We start from the raw sequence: 24,018 nt of genomic DNA, 5'->3' as shown, positions 1-24,018 counted from the left end.
CGCGCGTCGCAGGCGAGTTACGTCATCACGCGTGGCACGCAGGCGAGTTACGTCATCACGCGTGGCACGCAGGCGAGAGGGAGCGGACGAGAACGTGCTGCTGATCGGCTTCTCCTAATCAAAAGTTACGTTCCGCTACGTTTACGTATATTTTAATTACGTTTAAGATGCCAAATTACTTAGTTAAAATCATTTAAAGAGAGTTAATGCAAAATGTATCATTGTATCCTTTATCTTTTGCCTTAAAATGTCTGAAAACATTAAAATACCGTTTGTTTCACAAACTTGCGCGTTTTTATTGTATCAGTTAGAGAGACAAAGTTCCCTGTAAAATTCCACAAGGATCATTGTGAAAGGTGAGATGAAATGTCTGTACTTATTAAACGTTCACATTGCATACTGTATGAAGAGGAAATTGACAGTTCTTTGGTCAAATGCCAATTCCAAATTGGTCTGATAAGAACATCACCACTTACTGCAATTATTCTACTTTGGAAAGTTAACCTTCTTGCTTTGGAATTGATGCCTCACATCATGTAATGAAGATTCAGAGATTTATTGTCAGTACAACAGTATACACAGTGTACCGTGTATGGAAATACTGTTTCACACAGAATCCACCCGCACTAGTGTGGGTGTATACTTTACGGTGTAAAGTATACGGTGTATACTTTTATATAAGGAAAGGTGTTCATTTACAGCGTGAATTACCTCTTGACGAGCTTCAACAGACAAACTCCAATTTACATTTAAGGCATTTGGCAGACGCCCTCATCCAGAGCGACTTGCAGCGTGCTTCCATGTTACAGTCAATGAAGTGCTCAATTCTGGGCCGGTCTGGCCGCAATTTACAATGGCCTAAAACACTTAAAACTGCATTCAGATTAATCCCCCCCCCCCCTAAAGGATGCACTTTCATGTCACTCACCATTCAATAAGAGTCACTTGTCCCAATGTAACAAACACTGAAGTTTTTAAAAAGAGCAACTAGTTGGTACAGCGTGATTGCCTCCAGTAATTCTAGTGTACGCACGCTAAACTACAGGATTTGGGCCTGACTTGCCGGGCACGGTAACCATGGCAAGCTCGTCCACACGGGGCCGTTACTTCGACGAGGCTGCGCCGAAGTGCGTAACGGGTAGCGGGCATTTTAAAAACGCGAATCAACACCGCTGCTGGAGACGCTACGCGGACGCCCGCAAAAAAAAAAAAAAAAAAAAAAGAACGAGCTTCCTGTGAGCGGAGGGTGCGCCGGTGGTCGGCGGTGTGGGGGGTGAAAGGTGAGCGGCGGTCCGCAGCAACGTGGCGGCGGCGGCGCTGCTGCTGCTGCTGCTGCTCTGGCCGGTTTGTTGGTGGGTTTTATTCGGTTTCCCGAGTCATCTGCGAGGGATTAAAAAAAAAAAAAAAAAACTTTTTTTTTTTTACTTTTCCCAGCGCATGATGTCCGCCGAGGACGCAGACAAGTGCTACGATGCGGACGGAGGCGACATCGAGGAGGAATGGCTGTATGGAGGTGACAACTCAACCTACCGCCCCGTTACGTTCGAGGTCGTGAAAAAAAAGGGCGACACGCCGGAGGCTGGAGCGTCGGCCGCAGCGCGTTAGCTCCCCGGTTAGCCTGCGCTGTGCGGCAACAGGTGTTTCCTCCGGGCGTGAGACGCCGCCTCCTGATTGGCTGGAAGCGTGTCACGTTTCGGGGGGCCTCAGTAATGTTGGGGTAGACGCTTAACGCTTTATTTTGGATAACTGCAAACTAAATAAAAAGAGAGACTTTTTTTTTTTTGTTTGAGTGTGTGTATTTTGTAAAAGTGCGACGTTTCCTTGCCTCCTGTACAGATGATATTGAAGAAAAGCTTCAAGAGGATGCAGACGTCATCACGTGAGTCCGATGCTCCACTCTGATTAAAATTATTTAGAATATTAACAATGGTAATAATAATTATTAGTAGTATTTTTTTTGTGCATCCATATTTAAGCCATATATCTATATATTGGCTCTAGTAATTGCTGATGTTTTCAGCTGCACATTTATCAGTAATCCTGGTCAATTTTACATTATATTGAATATAAGAAAGTGAAAATAGGAACAAATTAATATATACAGTACAGGCCAAAAGTTTGGGCACACCTTCTCATTCAATGTGTTTTCTTTATTTTCATGACCATTTACGTTGGTAGATTCTCACTGAAGGCATCAAAACTATGAATGAACACATGTGGAGTTATGTACTTAACAAAAAAAGGTGAAATAACTGAAAACATGTTTTATATTCTAGTTTCTTTGCTCTGGTTACTGCTTTGCACACTCTTGGCATTCTCTCGATGAGCTTCAAGAGGTCGTCACCAGAAATGGTTTTCCAACAGTCTTGAAGGAGTTCCCAGAGGTGTTTAGCACTTGTTGGCCCCTTTGCCTTCACTCTGCGGTCCAGCTCACCCCAAACCATCTCGGTTGGGTTCAGGTCCGGTGACTGTGGAGGTCAGGTCTCCACTTTTTGTTAAGTACATAACTCCACATTTGTTCATTCATAGTTTTGATGCCTTCAGTGTCAATCTACCAACGTAAATGGTCATGAAAATAAAGAAAACACATGAATGAGAAGGTGTGTCCAAAGTTTTGGCCTCTACTGTATATATTTTTTTATGTTTGGGTTTTTTGCAACTGTGCAATGTTTAATCCTTTTATTTAATCCTACATCAGTCTGTGTGAAGACGGTCAAACGTGGCTCTGCTTCTCAATTGGACAAATAATGCTAATAAATGAGGCCTGTAAACACGGTACGGAATTACAATTAAATGTAACAAACGTTTTTGGCTATTGGAAACAGCCCTAATATTGCCTGCTGCTCATGAAAGCCAAGTTGTGTTTTAGTACCCTTGACATAAATGTGCATGTCTAACGCCTCTGCGTATGTTTGGCTGCCTAACAAAGGATATTTTTAGCAAACTATTTTCTATAAGCCGTTCATCATGCCACCCTGCCTCAGTAATGTTTCTCGCACGGAGGGGAGGGATAATTTGCTTGAATGGTGTGAGCCTCAGCTAAATGAGGTAATTGTGATGTCCTCTCACTTTCACAGCTCATTGGCCGAAGGACAGGAGGTCAGTGAGAATTTCCTTCCTGCTCTAAGTTTTGTTAATTCATAAGACCTCTGTGTCCAGACAAAGAAAAAGACGGGATTTTGGGTGTATAGTGCTAACATATCTTTGCCTGGTCCTCTTTTGAAATGGTAGGTTGAGGCAGAAAGTGACAGTGAAAGTGACGACGATGTTTGTGTAACAATTGGTGACATACAGCCTGGAGGGACGCTGTATAAGTGAGTAGTCAATCACAAAGATGCTAAAACTGATGCATTGGTGAACGGCGAATACTCAGGATCAGATACCAATGCATAGATGTTGTGTGTCTTTGCTGTGAATTTAATTCAGTACTCCTGGAGCCACTCCGGTTAATTTCAACTTTAAGGGCGCAAGTGTGACTCAAGGACAAGGTACACTGTGCATACGTTTTTAAAAAATGCCCAGCATCTTCATCTGATAACTAGCTAATTTCTCATTTAAAAAACGTCCCCTTTTTTACCCTCTATTCTGCTCAGTGGTGACCAAGATCAAGGGTGTTGATGTAGATTCTGTTGGGACAGTGAATGGCATCCCTGTCCTGGAGGTGGGCACAGAGTCATTTGAAGAAAAGCCCTGGAGAAAACCAGGTAAAGAATATTATACAACAGTTAATGGCCTTGTCTTTAACCCTCAAATTGAAATTGGGAACAGAAAGACCTTGTCAGATAAAAAAATAAATTCCTTTTTCCTCCAAAAATGCAGAATTGAGGCCTGATTTGTAGAGTTCTTGGGTCTGAGTATTCCAAAAACCCGCGTACACACATGCCCTTGGTGAAAAGGGGTGGATGCTTATTCAATAAACGTTTCTCTGCAAGGGCATTTCATTCTGCAAGGTCGGAAATAAACGACTGTTACTCTTAAAAAGATGTCCTCCAGCAAGTGACTCACTTCTAATTATTGAGCTTCTGAATGCATTTTATTTCAAATGTGAATTGTTTTGGTTACAAAAACGCATTTGTTGCACTTGGTACTGAATTTGGGAGAGCGTGAATAGGCCACATGCTTGTTAGATAACTTGCAGCAGCACTTGCAATTTTCCCACCATTAAAATACAGCCGTCTGCACCTATCTGTGTGTGTCTGTGTGTGTTTGCGTGTCTGACTCTGACTCTTTGTGATTTGCACGGTTATCAGGGGCTGACCTCTCTGACTACTTTAACTATGGCCTTAACGAGGACACGTGGAAGACCTACTGTGAGAAACAGAGGAGGCTACGCATGGGCCTGGAGGCCATGGGCTCAGGCTCATCCAAAATTATGGTGCCATCCGTCAACACGCCATTCATTTCCAGTGCCGGGACCGTAAAATCCTCTGTCGTAATGCATACCTCCCAAAGTATGTTGTAAAAGCCTTACCTTCTCACTGTAGGTGCAGCAGGGTCGTCACCATGGAGATTTGTCCAAGTCTGGATCCCCCCCCCCCAGTAGTCTTTACACGTCAACTCCCAGCTCATCAAGGTCCGTCTCCCTTTTGCTGGCGACTCGCGTACGATCTTCTTTACCATCATTAGCGTTCATAACTGCTTGCCGCTTATTTGCTGTGTTGTTGCTTTTAGAACAAGCGGGGCAACCGATCGATAAAATTTTAATGTCACCGTTTTGAATATTTTATCCATAAGACTTTTTTTTTTTTTTTTTTGCGTTTGCAATATGTGCGCCACCAGTTCCAAGAGTATATGGTTCATAATTCATCACCAGAGAGCTAGGGCTGACACAAGAGTTATCTTTGTTCTAAAGAACTACAAATGAGCAAAGTGGGTGAGGAGAAACTGTCTAAAGATAATGAGGCAGACATGCTGTGAGAACCCAGAGAGACACGAGAGATGTCTGTTATTTATGTATTTCTTTATTTTTTTTTTTAGAAATAAAGAGCTTACCCTCTCATTTCTTCCATTGCAGTATAGCCAATTAACAGAACATAAGCAATTATATGTAAAGACGAGATCTTTCCTACCTGAAAGTGCTGTTCTGCGGATGAATGAAATAAAGCGAGTGATTAGATCTTTGCTGCGGACGTGGGAAGGCAGAGGTTGCTTACGTGCAGTAATGACCGTTTCGTGTGTCGGTTTGCGTGAGCGTTAACAGGCACCTGTGAGAGGAAGCGATTAGATTAGCGTGCGGGCGGCGGGAGCGCTTTTTCCGGAGCCGCTTGGCTTTACGGCTCACTTACAGACCCTAATTGCTTTGCGTCGGCAGGGCCGCCGACCCACCGTGTGTTCACAGGCAGTTACCAACCCGCTCAGTCGTCTCTCCGTGCGCTCATTGGGTCATTTACAGCAAATAAGAATGGTTTTCGTCCGCCATCTGTTTTGTCATTGGTCTGTATTTGCTCTCTTACCCTGTTCACGACCTTGATCCGGACTCACACACACACACACACACTCCTGTGTTGGCAGCCCGTTAAACAAGCACTGTGATGGAGGACGAGGGTGAAAGACTCTGCTCTTCTAATTAATCTTCCACCACGCCCCCCAACTAGACACTCATGCACACATCGCTAGGGGCAGCCCGTTTGGAGCCCAACGTGTTTCTGGCTTTGGTGACGCCCGCAGTCAGAGGGGGAACAGGACTTTGCAGCATGACAAAGATAAATACAGCGTTGTCATGACATTTTCCATACGAGCACCGACCACATGAAACGTGAATTCTTGAGGCCGTGCGCCTGGGGTTTTAGCTGCTCTGACCTCCTGTTTGAAATCTGCGGCGTATCTTTGGAAAGTAGGTAAAGTGATGAAAAGTGTGTCAAAGTTGCCTTTCCGCTGTTTAATTCACCCCCCCGTCTTTGGGCCGGGTGGCGGCGGCAGCGTGAGAGTCAGTGGTCTTGAGAGGAACAGGCAGGCAGCGAGACTTTAGTATTACTGTACAACTCCGAGCTTAATGCAACTTTAATGTGACTGAATCTTACTGACTGAAATAGGTTAGTATATCGTCCTTGTGTTTGAGGTTTGAGAAAACGTTTTTGGGGCAAGCAGTGTGTGTGAGTGAAATAGAAAGGACGATATATATATATATATATATATATATATATATATATTTTATACCCATCATGCAGTGAGTGCACAATCGTATCTGTCTGAGCGCAACCTTGTGTGTGTGTGTGTGTGTGTGTGTGTGTGTGTGTGCATGCATGTATGTGCACTAGGTCAAGCAGTTCTATCAATGTCATTGGAGGACAGACAGGATCCATCAGTCGCGTGGAAGGGCGAAGACGCCACAGTGTGGAAGGGAACAACATTAAGGTTTGTGTCTTTTGTGAGTGGGTGTCTGAGACTGATAAAGCTGCACGGCTGACCTCAAACACACATAAAATGAGAGTTATGTGCCTGGTGTATGTGTGTATTTTGCAGGTCATTTCAGAGCCCTCCTCTGACAGTGAAACCACCCCTTCTGGGCCGCTGTTCTTCTCCCCGAATATTCCTCCTCCCCCTTTCCCACCTCCTCTCAGCATTGGGTCGTCCCCTGTTCTCATCCCACCCCCAAGTAAGTTAACACATAAAACACACAAAAAGCAAAATTACCTTTTATACATTTATTACTTACCCCCGCCACACACACACACACACACACACTGGTCATCCATGAGGTAACAGGTCAATCATTCTGTCCATCACTGCCTCTACTGAGCTATGTTAAAGTGTCGGATCAGGTCACATCTGAAAATCCTCACTGTGTTGCTGGGTTCAAATGACTTCACCTCAGGTGTTGCTGTTCCATGAGGATACTGCAGTCAGAAGGTTGCAGGTTCAAATCCCCGCTGGGGGTGCTCTGATTGTCATCTGTGAGTGATAGGCCAGGCTCTGATCCGACTCACGGAACTGCATGTGCGCCTGGGAGTTGAGTAATATTAACGGCAGTGCATGATGCTGGGGTCAAACTCTTGGGGTCGAAAATCAGGAGACTACAACACAATAAAAATATCGTAGTATGAACTTCCAAAAATGTATCTGAGATCGAGGTGGTTCCAGATGGGTTCAGACAGCAGTTGGAAGTGTGAATCTGCCTGTCTACCTCTTGCCAGGTGTCTCTAATGCTCTCCAGCTTCCTAGGGATAGTCTCCTTCCTCCCACCCCCATGTTGGTACATGTGGGCTAAGGATGTTATAAAATAGTATAGAGCGAGAAATTAGAAGACCCTCTGTGACCGCTTCACACAGCTGAGTGTCTGCCATCCCTTCATCTTCAAAGGACGCTTTAAGCACGCCCCGAACTCCCAACCCCCCTCTGGGTTCAGAGCCCCCTCACAGGCGGTCCGGCCCGTGCCAGAGCTACTAATGCAACCCAAACATCACACATCCTGCCTGACCCTCCGGCCCTACCCGCCTTTGAAGCTTTGCCATTCTCCCCTCCACTCAAACCATCGTCCAGCATCTTCAGCCTAAACGCTGCACCCCACCCCCGACCAGCCCCCACCCACTTTCCTTTTGTGATGCAAATACATATTAGGCCTAAATATAGCAGGCAGGGCACAGGGAAAAGTGCCAGCACAGCAGATCTGGCTGAGAGAAATGTGCTGAACAGACGAGCTGCAGGATCAGCAGAGGGGACGTATAGAAGGGAAACAGAGAGGAGGAAGAAAAACAGAGTTGGCTCTACAGAGGAGAGGGAAGGAGGGAAGGAAATGATAAAGAGTGAAAGTAAGCGAGAATAAAGCGAAAGAGAAAAGATGGAGGGATGTGAGAATATGAGAGTCCTGCTGCATTGCAGGCTTTTTTCCAAGGTAGCAGATAGTATTGTTAGAGTGAGACCACAGTGAGTCCCAGAGATGGGATTGGTGTTTATGAGTAACCTTTCTGTGCCGGCTCTTAAGTCTTTTAAATGAGTGTGGTTTTCAGCAAGCATTTCTCAGTGCATTCAGAGGGATGGCTTTTTGAGAAATCCTTAGATATAATTTCAGAAGGGACAGCAATGAGAACAGTGTTTTAGCTTTCAATACTCTGTAAATGGTTTATTATAAGTCCATCTAAAAGAGCTGTATACAGTAGAGGCCACAATTTTCTTATTCAATTTAAAACATTCTCATTCAGTGTCTTTTCTTTATTTTCATGACCCTTTCCATTGGTAGATTCTCGCTGAAGGCCTCAAGTTATGTACTTAACAAAAAACATGTTATATATTCTAGTTTCTTTGCTCTGATTACTGCTTTGCACACTCTTGGCATTCTCTCCATGAGCTTCAAGATGTCGTCACCTGAAATGCTTTTCCAACAGTCTTGAAGGAGTTCCCAGAGGTGTTTAGCACTTGTTGGCACCTTTGCCTTCACTCTGCGGTCCAGCTCACCCAAAACCATTTCGATTGGGTTCAGGTCCGGTGACTGTGGAGGCCAGGTCTCCACTTTTTGTTAAATACATAACTCCACATGTGTTCATTCATGTTCATTTTGATGCCTTCAGTGAGAATCTACCAACGTAAATGGTCATGAAAATAAAGAAAACATATTGAATGAGAAGGTGTGTCCAAACCTTTGGCCTGTACTGTATGTGCTTTATTCATACATGTCAAGTGAAATACTTAGTTTTATGTTGATAATTGAGCCTAATATCTCATGAGTCAGAAATCCAGTGAGTCAAATTGATATAATGTTACTGACTAAAGTATTGTATTGTTCTTTCTTTATTTATTTATTTGTTTATTTATTTACTTTTGCTGTTAAATAAATAATGTTAAGACACTGTATGAACAAATTTGACTTGAATGTTGTACTACATTAAGCTTCATGCAGTGCAGTGTAGGGTCCACTATTTCCAGACTGGCTTGCCACTGGTGATGCCCAACTGTCACTGAGTCAACAGTCTCATAACCAGCAGCCTGTAGACATGGTTGGATCACTGTTAACCCAGAATCAACGTAGAATCAGTTCAGTTCCAACCTGAGAGGAAGAGGAAGAAAACTTCTTCAAACTCTTCCAAGCAAGCAGCCCCTGAATCTGAACGTGGCTCTGATAGACCGGTCACCCACAAAAACATGCATTCAGAAAGAGAGGTTCAGAGTAGCTGCATGCAGGTATGTGTCTGTGTGTGCGTCCAGTCCCATCTGGGCTGTAGTGTTAACGGTGGGTTGGTTGAGCCGTCTGGGAAATCCTAATGCCATTTCCCTGTGATTGGAACCATGCCGAGTCTTCTAGTCTCTTCTTATTATGCAGCCAGGAAAGCAGAGAGAGAAATAGCCTGAAACCAAAATTAACATCTACCTGGCCTGAGGACACATTTTAACTCAAAGCCACTGGTACAGTAGACCCGAGGGTAACTGAGGGGACTGATCTCATCGGCTACGAGAATCAGAAGGCTGCTGTACAATCGCACCCAGGCTTGGATGGTGAACCGTGATCTGCTTAGTGTATATGTGTGTGTGTGTGTGTGTGTGTGTGTGTGTGTGTGTGTGTGTGTGTGTGTGTGTGTGTGTGTGTGTGTATGTTTAATGTGCAGAGAAGGCATCTCCTGAGTCCTCAGGTGTCTGGTATCAAAGCTGCACACCTCGAGACACAGACGTCCTGGGAGACACAGTGAGGGGATTGAAAATGGAGACGCTGTTTACTAACGGTGCCCTGACTGAGAAAGGGGAGGGTGGAGAAACATGCTGCTTTCATGACAGGCTTTCTTATTTTTTGTGGAAAACTCTGTTCTGGGGGCCGACTCTCATCAGGGGCCAGGGTAGAAAAACAAAGAGGGATGGCGCCCAGATGTGTGTGTGCATGTGTGCGTAAACTCACTTGTTTCTTCAAAAGAGAGAGAGAGAGTGTGCTTGTGTGTGTGTGTGTTTGTGTGTGTGTGTGTGTGTGTAGCTTAAAAGGCTGTTTGTCTCTCATTCACACGGGCTTGAAACGATAGTAAAACTAGGGTCAATAAAACTCAAAGGCCACTGGGCCGTTTTACAGAGGCTGTCTGGACGTTCCATAAATGTTCAACAACTGTTTCAAGTCATGAATGCAAACATTTTCCTGACTTTACTTCTGTACGTGTTTTTGTGTGTGATTCTTTCCCGTATGAATGATCAGAATCTGTCTTCAGTAAAATCCAGTTTTTTCCTTTTTTTTTTACTTCATTGGAATGTAACTAACCGAGACTTGGTGCATGTTTTTCGAACATCTCCTCTAGCTCGGCATTGCCTGACACATTCTGCTCACACACTGTTTGCATGGTGGTAATTTCCTCCTCACTCCGCTGCCAGCTTTTTCTCAAAATTTCCACCCTAGAAAGGTAAAATTTGTCAGACTTGATGTGATGTTGCATGTCAGAAGATAAACCGCTTCACTTAGTAGAAACTCCTTGCATTGCCATTTTTCTCATGAAAAACAGTTCCAGAACTGTCATGGAACTCCTAGGCCATGGCAGAGGAGAACTTGAGAAACTGCTCAGTGGTCTAATCCCAGTTCTCCTTTGGTGTTGCAGGGCTTCCAGTCAACATCCCTCCACCTGGTGAGAACTGAGTTCTTCTGTTGTCCTGCGCACTTGCTAAAAATGGAATCCATGAAGTTGCAGAAGAGCCTTTGGCTGTATTTTTATGTTTGTGTGTGTGTGTGTGCATGCATTTTTTTGTGCTTGTGTCTGTGTGTCAGCAAAATAATAGCCCGCAATAACTCTTATTTGTGTTTTTTGTAGGTTTTATTCCTCCAGGTGTTCTTCCCCATTCTCTGATAAAAGCATTGGACAGGTAGTCCCTATCCTTAATGCAAAATTGATAATGGTGTGTGTGTGTGTGTGTGTGTGTGTGTGGCCATTCATTTGACATGTTTATAGTTTAATTTGTGAGGTTGCATGCAGGTGTCTGTATAGGATGATGATGGTGTGCTGTGTGTGTATATGTGTCCACATTATGCTCAGTGCACCCTCTGTGTGTATAGGGTGCTGAGATACATCCTCGGAAGCAGACGCAGAAAATGCAGCAGAGTGAGGGAAAGGACATCCTCATTCATAAGCAGGAGCTCATATAGGCAAGATGAAGCGATAAAGATGAAGGCAAAGGGACCAATTGGCCACTGGAAAATCATTCAGTCATTAATAGAGCCTTTCCATATTTCATAATCATAGTTGGGAACAGGGGAAAGTTGCCAGTGATGTTTTAAAATCTACAAGCCCACAGGGAAATGTTACAGCTCTCATGAGCCCAACTTCTGCACTGGAGACAACTTAATCCTACTGCTGTCAATACATTTTAGGACTTATGGTAACAACTTATTCCTGTTTCACATACTGTGTATTGTATTGTGCTTAGTTTGTCAAGTCATAATAAGGCCCCTAAAAATCTCTCCTTATCTGTATGTTTAGATAGCTAGCGCATTCATATATGGAACATGGTATTGCAGGGAAAATGAATGACTCAGTTGAGCAGTTTAGCTTTGAGTTCAGTCAAAGCACTGCAGCTACTTTTAGGTGCCATTTCTCTTCTTGTCTCTGCTATGACAGCTACATGGAACACAAAGCGTTCATCAAATTGGAGTCATTGTGCAGATGAGGGAAGATGGTCATGGTCATAGAGATATTACTAGTTGATAGATCACATGACTGTGGGTGGAATGTAGAAGAAAGCAGTGACCTATACACTAGCTGTCCTTCATTGTCCTGGTCTGCTGGTTGCTTTCCTAAAAATATATTTATTTATCATCTCTGGTCTGGGAATGTCCAGAACTTTCAGCCCATGTTGCGGAATGTGAGTGTATTTTTTACGTGCACGCAAGCATCAGCAGAACCACGTGTGTGTGTGTGTGTGTGTGTGTGTGTGAGACTGCGTATGCATGCTGACGCCACTGCTTATCTTGTTAAGAGCCCAAAAGGACATTGTGAAATACAGTCTGTGACCTCCCTTTCTAGTCGGTGGCCAAATATGGCAGAGACGAAGTGAGTGAGTGGTCGTGTTTGCGGATGCCGTCTCCTGTTTATCGGGGCCCGCCGATCCCTCCCTCCATCACACCCCCTCAAAAATAACAACATCCAGATCATCCTTTCCTCCCTCTTCCTCTATGCCTGCTTAACAAAACAGTAAAGTCACATTCTCCCCAAACCCCAAACATCCGGCACCAGCAGCTGCTTGACTTACCTCCGGCACTCTGATGCCGTTTTGGAGGAGTAACTACCAGATATGATCAAAATTACACTTACATTTCTACACTTACTGCATGTATCACCATTTTCCCTCTAGTTCTCCAGGATGGACCCTCCCTGGCTTTCCTGTTTTATTCAACCCTCTCTCTGTTTTCCCTCTGTCTGTCTACTTTTTCTTTCAAAGAATGGTTCTTCTCACATCTCAGACCCAGTGCCAGAACCCAACCCCCCACTCCTTTTAGGAGTTTCCGTTTTTCTGAACTCTGCCAGCTGTGGACTGCATAATTTATGAATCATTTCCTTGTGGCACACACACACTCAGACACATAGTAACTTTGCAGTGGACCTGACGCAGCGTCCTGTGGTACACCTTGAGTAAATTAGGAGTGGTGTTGCCCCAGCTTATCAGGCTCCCAAGGCCTCATTGTAGATCAGGTCTTACTTTAGTTTGTGTTTAAGTTTCACAAACGGCACTGTTAATATTTTTTTTCTCTAAATGACCTCAACACTGTTTACCTTCTCGATCATATAGGTTGTTTAGTGTGTTTGTGTATTTCATTATTTCATTTGGCCATATGAAATAAGGGTAATGTTTTAATTGTCAGTTAATGATAGGTACAGTCTGGCTGCCTGTGCAAATGTTAGATCTTATTATTAAGGCTATAATTAGCCATTATTCTAATTATGGCTTGTACTCTGGGGGCAAAGCAGACCCCGCTGATGCCGGATCCACCTGCATCTGTTTGCATAAAGAGAGCCATACGGCTTTCCCCTCGCCTCATTTACTCATCAGCCCAAGGTTGGAAGCCAAGTGGGGACAGACAAACAGACAGACAGATGGAGAGACTGGCTGAAGCTGAAAGTCATAGGAAAGGGGTGGGATGACAAGAGAGGGATGGAGGGGATAAAGAGATAAAAACAAACTCTGCATATCTGCCAGGGGTATTTATAGAGACACGTTTGGGCCAGCACCTGTGGGAAAGCAGTCTGTAGGAGTGTACTTCCCATCACCCCTCACCGCCCAGGAAGCCTTCAGTCGGAAACAGGGCGGGGTGCCAGGCATACGGATGGCCAGGGCCGCCTCTGCCAATATCAGTAATGGATACCCTGCCTGCATGCACATACCCACCGACCCACACATTATTGCCAGGTTACCTGTGCTGCACCATGAAAATGTGCCAGTTTCATCAAAAGATCAGGAAACACTAAATTACTATACCTGTTTAAAAGACCAAGTGTGTCCTTACAGTTTTTGTCATTGTGGTGGACAGTGGTCTCAATCTTCTTTTTGCCTTTTTTATGTTTAACAAGCTGGTCGTTCAGTTTTTTTGATTAATTTCACAATAACATATTTGGACAATTGTGCTATTTCCTGCATTATATTTTTGTCTGAAATGAATCAATAGCAATACAATCAAACATTGTTCAGGGTGGTAGTAGCCTTGTGGGTTAGACAGGTTCACAGGTTCAAACCCCACTTACTACCATTCTGTCTCTGAGCAAGACACAAGAATACCATGAATGTCTCCAGGTGGCCTGTCCCAGTGGCTGATTGTACGTCATTCTGCATAAGGGCATCTGATAAATGCTGTAATAAATGTAAAGCTAATAAAAACCGAAATTAACTAGAATATAAATAGGAGTCATTGTGGTTGAGCTGATGTGATATCATGTCATTTTTTAGATTCTTCCCACAGAGAGAGTGAATATAGGGAACAAGCACGATTACATATATTTATCTTGATTCTTCTGTTTTTCAGCACTCCCTCTGGAGAGTATGATAGCCGATCTGTCTCGCCTTTTCCCTTCCCGCCAGGTATGTGACACTGCGCATCCCCTAAATGTATTAAACAGGGGCTGAGCCAGTATATTTCTAGGAGTCTGACGCATGCTGGGAATGAATATAGGTAATTACAACATAACAGCAGCAGAATAACAACAGAACTGATGGGAATTGTAGTGCAGCCAGTTGGTGATGCAAAGCTGGAGAACATAATTTCTCAGAGTTGTGCCTCCCTCTGGAGCTGTGCATGTCTGTGTGTGCTTTTGGAACATTTACAGGTGTTTTTCCACCGTCTCACAGCCGAATCATGCAAAAAAAAAAATTAATTTGGCCCTGGAGGATGTATTTTATTGTATCTGTGTGTTTTGAGTATGACCAAAAAAAAAGCAGACTAACCGTGTCTTTTGGGCAGAAAATGTTTTTTTTTTTTAATCCCCAAATATAAAAAATATGAAAACTACATATATAAAAGTTGACACATATTGATCCAAAACATTTGGACGCACACTTACACACTCTTTCTCCATCTGTGATGTGTGGCCAGTGCCGATGCGTGAAGGGAGCTTGGTACACCACCTCAGCACTTTACCTAACAGACCGATCATTACTGCAGATAGGGGTGAGACGGGTCACTGCACTGTCTGACCCCACGCCTGTGTGTGCAGATGTGCAGCGTTTGCTAGGAGGGACTTGTGGTGCTGTCAGGAAGAGTAAACACGTTTCATGCTTTGCTCTTATAAATGTGTCCTGGATGTTTGCGTGAATGTCCATTAGTGGTGGCCGCCGTCTTCCAGTCAGAGCGGCTGAATATTTGCCGCTCCTTAGTTCATTGGACTTCTGGAAACTGAGGAAGTTCTGGACAAACGAGTTTTGTATCTGTTTTCTGATGCCTGGATCATGTTGGAGGGTCTGCTCCTCCATCATGTTGGAGGGTCTGCCAGAATGTTACTCTTGGCCATTAAATATGCTGGAGGAAGCTTTTTGCTTCGAAAGTGTGCTGTGTTAAGCATATTGAAATTCAATATGAAAATTTAGATTGGATCTTATCCATGAAACTCAGTTTCTCATGAGGAGACATGCAAAGGGTTTTAGACTAAGTATAATGCTGAAAGTGACTGTCAGATGTGTGACATGAAAAATTCCAGGTGTGAATAAAGTAAATGCCACTCACAGCATCCATTCAGAAACTTTTTAACTGTTTATTTAATAATAATTTCAAATGGTTTAATAACGCAACACTGCTGTCAAGATTATCTGCTGGCCGTTACATCAGAGTTTAATTGAGACTCAAAAAGAATTGGTGCGTTGTCCTACCTTTTGATATAATTTCCTAGGCGTTTACTCCCCTGCGCTGGGGGGTGTGTCTGCATGGTCTGGAGTGATGGACAGTGCCAAGGCCTGGGAGTTCTATGCTCGGAGGGACAGTGAACGGGAACGAGAGCGAGGCAGAAAGAGGGGACAAGAGCGAGACCGGGAGCGAGAGAGGGAGAAACGGGAGAGGGACAGAGAGAGGGAGCACAGCCCTTCCTCCCAGACCAACAACAGGTGAGTGGTGACTGTCGGCACCGTCAAGGGTGGGAAGTTAATGGGGCATCAGATGTGTTTGTGTGTATGTGTGTGACAGAGCGAGAGAGAGAGAATTTAAATAGCCAGATGTGGAGTCTGGTCCATATTAGGAGTCCAGTTTCGCTCTTACATAAACACATGTGACTGAGGGAAAGTGTGTAAATTGAAAATATCTGTGAAATGTATCTGTGTGTGTGTGTGTGTGTGTGTGTGTGTGTGTTGAGAGGCTGTGCATTGCATCTCTGTCCACCTTACGTTGCTCCAGTGTGCTGCTGCAGAGAGTCAACACAGGGGGCAGCATTAGCCACACGCAGAGAGAGAGAGAGAGAAGGATTACTGCACCAAAGTCATGGGGCTTGGAGAGGTGAGAGAGGGAGGAAAGAGTGATCACTTCACAGGTACATGGGTACAATGAAGCAGAGGACATGGATAGGGGGGGACAGACTGAGGGGACAGAGGAGAGCTTCCACTTTCAGACCTGAGGCTTTTAGAGTCTGCTGTTCTCCACTATCCTGTTCTCCAAAGAGAGCTGAGTCCCTCAAAGGTCAAAAAATGTGGATGGTCTGTATTGAAGGATGATGAGCATGAAAAAAAAAAAAACATCGGAACATTTATTTTTTCAGTGTTCACTTAGTTCACTTTTTGGTTTCCTCTGTGTGAGTTGAGGAATATTTTTTTTCCACTACTGGAATGTGTACACAAACACACACTCACACACAGTCTGTAAGACGGATGACTGTGAATCACAGCAGTAGGTCATACAAGGAGAGTCAAACCAATCCGGGTCACTGGAACATCTGTGAGCCACACACACACACCCCTCCCCCAAAACTGTCATACAACAACATGTATGCAATGAATGCATCTGGAACTGTAAATAGTTATGTGTGTAGAATGTAAACTAATAAGTAAAATTCATCAGTTAAATGTAAGCAAGCGTACATTTTTAGTAAATACAAAATGCTAAAGAGTTTGGGCACCTGACATGGTCAGTACGTAGTAATGCCCTCCTTTGCCCCTGGCTGCATCACCCCTTGTTACCCAATCATACCTCTGAACATTGAGGCCAAAAAGTTGGTTTTGACAATGCATTTCATGAATTTATCACATTTGTTCATGTGTTACTGTATAGTATAACAGGGCACCACCACTCCAGAGTCTTCTGCCCATGGTGGACAAACACACACATACACATACACATGGCTCACAAATTCTAGAGTGGAGGTGACTTCTGAGGACCTTCGAACTGATTTGTGCTAATTGTTTGTCATGATTCCATTCTACATTCTGGTAGTTTTATGGAATTTTTGTATGTGCATGTTTCTGGACTTTATTAAGAGCCTTGCTCTGGCACACAGCTGGCTCTGTGGACACACACTGAGCTTCTGAGAACTTGTTAGCAGCTTTGCACTAACAACGGTTCTGCAGTAACACACGCTGTTCCACTGCACGTGCAGTGGACCTAACGTGCTATTCTGATGAACTTCCATTAAACAGAGCTGCAGTTGCGTTTGTGTTTGTGTATTTGTGAATTGACTGAGACAAACCTTCTGATTCTGGACCTTTTAAAGCACAGGGTTTCCTCCCTTCCTGCTTCTGTTGTCTGTGCCGAGATTATCAGAGCTTTAACTTGTGTAAAACCACACAGCAAGCTGTCTTATAAAAAATATGGCCCTGGATTTCAATACTAAACAGGCCTGGTTTGTGAAGGATCCTTTTTCAGACCTACATATCTTAAGATTGTGTACTCATCATACAATTAACAACACATAGTCCCTGACAAAATTCTTGTCACTTGTGTACAAATTAACCTAAAGTGCCACTGAAATCTATTTCTAATCAAGAAATGGCAAATTTTATTTGTAATCATGTTTCAGTGCAAAACAAAACTGTCAAATTATTCTAATATTCAAATCTTGATAAAGCCTGTTGAGTCAATTTTTGCAAAGACATAAGTGTTGTCGCCTTGTCATATGAGCTTCACTGTGACTAATAATGGATCAATTAGGCCTCAGGTGTATAAAAAGACCTCAGTACACTAGACCTTCACATCAAGTGCAACTAGACCTCTGCAAACAAGATTCACCCTGAGACTAGTGTCGATTATCAAGAGGCTGAAGACCAGATCCACTGCTGATGTGGCCGACACCTTCAATGTGTCTTAGCGTCAAGTACAGACGATAAAAAAAAAAAGATTTGACGAGACTGGAGACGTTTTTGACATGTCCAGGTCAGGCAGACCCTGCAAGACAACTGCTCGAGAGGACTGTTTGTTGGCTCAAAAATCCAAGGCCAGTCCATGTTCCACTGCAGCAGAGCTACACGAGACCTGGTCACCTGAAGTCCCTGTGTCAACCAGAACAGTTTGTCAAATCAGTGCCCAGAAGCCAAAAGACAACTGAAATAACGTGTGGCATTTGCCAAGGCCCACAGCCTGCTAAAAGGATGGATGCTGGAAAAGTGTCAGAAGGTGGCAGGATTTTTCAGATGAATCTTATGTTGATTTACACCAAAGTCACCACAAATATTGCTGGAGACCTACTGGAGTCCGCATGGATCCGAGATTTACCCAGAAAACAGTGAAGTTTGGTGGCGGAAAAATTATGGTCTGGGGTTACATCCAGTATGGGGGTGTGTGAGAGAGCTGCAGGGTGGAACGCAACATCAATAGTCTGAAATACCAAGAAATCTTAACTACCTTTTATATTCCCAACCATAAAAGAGGTCAAATTCTGCAGCAGGATGGTGCTCCATCACATACTTCCATCTCCACATCAACGCTCCTCAAGGCGGAGAAGATCAAGATGCTCCAGGATTGGCCAGCCCAGTCACCAGAACATCATTGAGCATGTGAGGGGTAGGATGAAAGAGGAAGCATGGAAGATGAAACCAAAAAATGCCAGACTGCTTTCTTTGTTATTCCTGATTGCATCCATACGGTTTGGCAAAGATTCATACAATTTATTGATTAAGTAGTCCTTCAAGTTCATGGAAGTCATACAAGATATTCAATTTGGATCTCACAGCACCACTTCTTAATTTTTGTATTTGCAGTAAATTTGTTCAATTTCTGTATAGGCAACAAAACATTTTGTGGGGGACTGTAGAGGCCAAACCTTCATAAACCATGTCTTCTCGGGGGCTAATTCATGGTGTCTTGTCTACATCTTTCCATTTTGTCCCTTTGCACCCCAGTCCCTCAAAACCCAGGTTCATTTTTTGCAGTGCAGTTCTCAACATCTGTCTGGACATTTGGTGCGCAAATGTCCCATAAATATGGGTTCATCCTTGTGGCTCAGTGTGGACAGGGCTGAATGTCTCACACAAACACACAGTCTGCAGTGGTTACCGCAGTCAGGACTGATTTATATGTCCTTTACTCAGGCCTTTGATTAGAGCCAATGCTGTCAAAAGATCAGCTTAGGACCGTTAAAAAGCATATGCACTTGTGCACACACACAAACAAACACACAGAGACAAACACATTTTATAGTTGTATTTACTGGGCTGTTAGCCTTTATGGTTCATAAACACATTTCTTTCCCGTTATTTCAACAAACCCATCACTACACTTCAGGACCCACAGGCACCTTCTTGCCTTTACTAATTACTTCAGGTATGTCAAAAACGGACCTGGGTGCGTGTACTTGTCCACGTGCTGAGTGAGTGGTGGGCGTCAGTGCTCTGGTCTGCACATGTGCAGTGCTGGCAGGGCCTCTGACAGCTCGGCCATGTGTGAGCCATGCAGCATTGTGCTGACTGCCCAGGGCTGCATCGCAGGAATCATGGTTTACAATCAGCATTAGCGGCAAAGTGGCTCCATGCTCAGGATTTTTTTCAGAATGATTACATTTCATTAATTTTGTCTCAATTATATATTAATGGGATATTTTACATTTTAGCACAAAGAAACTACTTATTGGTGGATATTTAAGTAATTTGATTAGAAATATAATTCCATTCCATAACATAGTGGTCAGTATAGCACATCACACTGTATTGGGTGTGTATGTGTGTGTGTGTGTGTGTTGAGAAAGAAAGCTAAGCATGCTTATGAAAGAAGGTGTGAATTACTGAACTCCATTTATAGCAGTATTGTCCTTAGGGACCTGCTATAAATAATGAAGCTGTTCAGCGGCGAGGACGTGTGTGTGTGTGTGTGTTTGTGTCTAAAGGTTATAACATGATGCACTGGGATAGTTACTGTTCTGGAAACCAGACTCTTTCAAATGGATTTCGGGTTTATTACTTTCTCTATAATTATCTGCATCTTGTTTTCATGAGAACGGCCTGTGTTCAATGAAGAGGTTGCGGGTGATGACCGGGTTGTCCTCTGTTGGTTTAGTGAGGAGGAGCGTCCTCGCCACAGAGACAGAGACCATGTGGCTCATGGATATGATCGTCACCGAGACAGACCAAGTCGAGAAAGGGAGGACAGACACAGACAGAGGAGCTACAGAGATGAGGGGAGACAAAGACCATCGCACAGGTACAGTACACACCCAGTACAGATAACTCATACACACACACTCAGAAGTAAACACATTTCTTCACCTCTACTTATGCATTGTACACGCAGCAGCAGCAGCAGCAGCAGGAAGAGACCTGGCAGTGAGGATGGAGACAGCAACAGGAGACACAGACACAAGAGGTCCAAGAGGAGCAGAGAGCGCAAGGAGCCCAGCAGAGAGCCCAGCGCCGACCAAGAGAACCAATCAGAGCCTATGGAGTGACTTTCCTTCTGGCCGGTCTAATCACACGGCCCCAGCAGCTGCTTTTCTGTTACATAGTGTGCAAGGAAATATATAATTTGACAACATGATTTGTCAGTATTTTAATTTAATATTATTTAATTTTTAAGTTCATGAATGACTTTTAATTTACACGTGAATAATTTAAGAGCTTAAATATAAGCCATCTTCTGTTATTAATAGTTCATTTTTAATTTTGTGTTGATTTTGTTGAATTGTAAAAATAACAATTCATGAAAAAAAAAGTTTTGATTTTTGAAGTTACTGTGTGAAAGTGGATTGTTTTTTACTTAACATGCAAATGCACGCACACACAGCATTTGGGAAGGATGTCCAACATGGTCTTCCTTGTAGAATTACTTTATTGATCATTTTACCAAAGGTACCATCAGTTGCACTATTCTACACAGGCTGAAGCGAGAGAGACAGGTTCACAGCCGAACAACAGCCACATGGAGACGCACACAGAGACCCAGCCACTGCATTCTGCTTCTCGCCTCCCCAACAGGAAAATTAGTAAGGCCGCCACGCTATCACCATGTAGTTTGCATTATCATTTTCTTAAAAAGAGGATATGAACACACTTTTTTTTTTTTTACTTTTAAACTTAGTAATTTCTGTGTTTTTTCTTTTTTCTACTTTTGTCTTTTTCATTTAGCCAATAGTTTGAGAATTTGAGCAACAGCGTCTGAAAACATACCAACACATACAGAACTACTTGGCAAATGTGTCCTCACTCTGACATCTAAAGCAAGAGTGATTACCACTGTCAGTACGAATGAAACAAAGCCAATATGCAAAGGCAATATATAAACAGAATCAAAAGAAATAAAAAAGTAATACAAGTGCTTCAATTTGAATTCCTTTTTTTTCCCCCAGACATCAACATTTACAGTAACGAAATGTGAGTCCAATTAAATGTATTTTCTAACATGTGACTAATGGACTTGGCAACTTGTTTCATCCCCACAAACCATCCGCGACATCTCTCTCATACACACACACACACACACACACACACACACACACACACACACACACACACACACAGACCCACAGAGACACTCAAACATGCGGGCACACATCCCCAGATGCATCCAGCACAGTGTTCAGGGCTTGAGCCCAAACATTTGTGTACTACCATCAGTAGCAGTGTTGTAAGCCCCTCCCATGCCCCACCCTCTATAGATAGAATGGTATTGCAAACCCCACCCCTTATCACTGAACTGGAGGCTGTTGGTGAAAGCTTGTACTTGTACTGTGCATCGACCTCACAGTGCATAACAAACCTTGTGACTACAACAACACACTCGGCACAACCCAGACTGTGGAAAGAGTAATAGCAAGGCCCACCCTGAAAATATTTAAACTGGCCACATGAGTACGACACGGTGTAGCATAACATTTATTCTGATCCTGGATACCAAAATACAGAAATATCTACATTGTGTGGACAGGTTTTGTACACAGCCTTTGTACTCTACAAAAAATACTGAACAGTGCCACAGTACAAGCTTTCGCAAAGAGCCAGTATTCAAAGTACTGTTACCCTCTAAAACAGACTCTGCCCATCCGTGTGAGTTTAATTCTGCAAGCCCCACCCCCTCGCTATGTATGGTCTGTGCAGTCCCACCCTTTCGGCAGGGAGTGAGTCCAGTTTTTAAAAGGTAAAATCCATGTTATATTGCACCACTCTCTCTCTACGATATGGCCAAGGATCTGCTCCACAAGGTGTGGTCCTTTGTCTGCACCTTCCCTTCACGAGTTCATGCCTTAAGGCACAACTTTGAAGCTGCATGTCCTGACTTCCTGAATGAGGTCCACATATACCTCAACCCTTGGGGTGGACTGTGTCACAAGCCCCACCCTGTGAAGGTAGGTTCCATGTTACAAGCCCAGTCTGTTGAGGAAGTTTATATCCAACGGCCCTCTGCGCTTGGGGCGGGGTCAGTATACTAGGCCCCACCCTTGAACAGTAGGTTCAGTGTAATAAGCCCCTCCCCCTGGCATCTCCTCCTATAGCAGGCTTCCTGGCCAGGAGACGATGGTGAGGGTGATCCGGCCTCTCAGCTCCTTCAGCATGCGGACCAGAGCTGTGTGAGTCATGCCCCATGTGCTCTTCCCGTTCACCTCCAAAAGGATGTCTCCACACCTGCGGGCACACACACACATTCTGTGTTAAGAAAAAAATTGTGTAGAACATCCTCCTGTGCTAACATGGCCTGGGCAATTGTTAAAATATTTACTCTAATATTAGCAATCATAAAATAGTGTGAATACAGTGGGTAGTTTCTTGCATAATGTTTTGCCATCTGTCATATTGAGTCCAACCTCATAATTAACAACAGAAAATATCAATAAGTGAAAGAGCCCCCGGGGAAATGTCATACCGTATCCTCCCATCGTTATACGCCGGCGTTCCCTCCACAATGGAGCGGATGAAGAAGGACTGGTTGCAGTTGACTTCCTCCTGACCTCCTACGATGCTGAAGCCCAGGCTGCCCGAAGTGTTCCTGCGCAGAACAATGTCCTTACAGCAGTACAGGTGCCTGCCAAGCATGAACAACACTGAGTTGATAAATGCCACGATCAAACAAAGCCATAATTAAAAAAAAAAAGGTGAAGTGAAATATGAATAAAATAACAACTTTCAAGGCTCTGATATTTAACCATGATGGCATGCAGTGCCATGGGAACCCATCTCGTCTGCTTATCACAGTAAGTGTAGTTACTTTTGAGAGGGGAGAAAGAAAAAAATCACCCAGCATGGCCCATTTTCATTCAGTCATACCAGGCTTTCCTTTTAATCTCTTCAATCGAGCAGCGCCCCTGAACATCACACCTCGGGACAGAGCTGGGAAGACGAGGAGGACAGAGAGATGGGAAGTGGCCGTGGGATTAAATCCATTTAATGTTGTTGGCACAGCCTCAGCCCTCTAAGCCTCTTAGGACAGGGCAAGAAGATAGGCGCAGGGGGGTGGGGAGGAGAAATGGGGACAGGAACCCGGAGACAGAGGAGAGCGGGTGTGGGGGTGGAAACAAATGTAATTCTGTTGACCCTCGTCCTCATTTTCGGGGGAGCGGAGGTGGGTCTGTCTGGGGAGGTGACTTTGCCACCTCCCTGTGTTCCAGACTGGAGAGGAACAGTAGGGGACGAGGTCGGACAGGGGCGAGAGAGGGGGACGTATCCATGTCTCACCTGGGCAGCTGCAGCCAGGACACCCAGAGCGGGGAGTAGTCGTCGCTGGTCGGGGGCAGCTTGGAGTCGGCGGGTGAGGAGGGCGAGAGAGGGGCAGTGGAGAGGAGCGGGGGCATATTCTCCAGCGAGCTCTCGTCGGGGAGCCGCATCTCCAGGACCTGCAGAACCACGGGGGACGAGGTGTTCTTCAGGTTGGCCACCGCCTCCGACCGCGTCACCCCCGTCAGGTCCATCCCGTTCACACTCAGCAGGATGTCACCTGGGAGACCGGGCAGACGCTGTGGGTTAGAGCGATTGGTTGCCATGACGACCAGGCCACGCGGTGTGGGGTGGCGGCCGCGTCCCGCTGTAGGACAAAGCTCAGCGGCCTGGTGAGAGCGAATATGAATCACATGCTCACGCACGCAGCGAGCGCAGGAGAATAAAGAGACACCTGCGCGTTTGAAAAGATGCTGAAGTGAACCGCGGCCATCTGGAGACGGCAGCACATCACAGAGAGGCCGCTTTAATTACAAGACACACACTCGCGCGGCATCTCACACACACACTTCACACTGGGCTCTCTTTCGG

At 44.4% G+C, this 24,018-nt stretch overlaps 2 protein-coding genes across 12 annotated transcripts in view; one reads left to right on the top strand and one right to left on the bottom strand.

Moving 5' to 3' along the window:
- The first annotated feature begins 65 nt into the window (after positions 1-65).
- On the top strand, positions 66-20,509 carry fip1l1a (FIP1 like 1a (S. cerevisiae)). 5 transcript variants are annotated; one of them, XM_029001572.1, is made up of 18 exons: positions 66-124; positions 308-356; positions 1,435-1,513; positions 1,837-1,879; positions 3,078-3,099; positions 3,232-3,314; positions 3,427-3,488; positions 3,594-3,704; positions 4,251-4,375; positions 4,485-4,573; positions 6,258-6,354; positions 6,463-6,595; positions 10,500-10,526; positions 10,710-10,761; positions 13,910-13,965; positions 15,267-15,477; positions 19,844-19,987; positions 20,078-20,509. In XM_029001572.1, exons 3-18 carry the CDS (start codon positions 1,438-1,440, stop codon positions 20,229-20,231), a joined length of 1,485 nt encoding a protein of 494 aa, XP_028857405.1. In that variant the 5' UTR covers positions 66-124; positions 308-356; positions 1,435-1,437; the 3' UTR covers positions 20,232-20,509. The 5 variants fall into 5 exon arrangements, with proteins under 5 accessions (XP_028857405.1, XP_028857407.1, XP_028857406.1 ...); XM_029001573.1 differs by lacking the exons at positions 66-124; positions 308-356 and adding an exon at positions 1,207-1,352 and having other exon boundaries at positions 20,081-20,509; XM_029001570.1 differs by lacking the exons at positions 66-124; positions 308-356 and adding an exon at positions 1,208-1,352.
- Positions 18,980-24,018, bottom strand: part of lnx1 (ligand of numb-protein X 1) — a 35,333-nt gene continuing 30,294 nt past the window's right edge. For all 7 annotated transcript variants that reach the window (XM_029001565.1, XM_029001564.1, XM_029001561.1 and 4 more), the window contains 3 exons: positions 23,449-23,707; positions 22,640-22,798; positions 18,980-22,401 (listed from right to left, as the gene is read on the bottom strand). In XM_029001565.1, coding sequence (XP_028857398.1) covers positions 22,266-22,401; positions 22,640-22,798; positions 23,449-23,707 — 554 coding nt within the window. In that variant the 3' untranslated portion in view covers positions 18,980-22,265. The remainder of the gene's footprint in view (positions 22,402-22,639; positions 22,799-23,448; positions 23,708-24,018) is intronic.

The sequence above is a fragment of the Denticeps clupeoides genome, chromosome 13, assembly GCF_900700375.1.
Source record: "Denticeps clupeoides chromosome 13, fDenClu1.1, whole genome shotgun sequence".
In the NCBI taxonomy this organism is placed as follows: domain Eukaryota; kingdom Metazoa; phylum Chordata; class Actinopteri; order Clupeiformes; family Denticipitidae; genus Denticeps; species Denticeps clupeoides.
The sequence above is the reverse complement of the archived record's forward strand: the minus strand, read 5'-3'. Positions and strand labels throughout refer to the sequence as shown.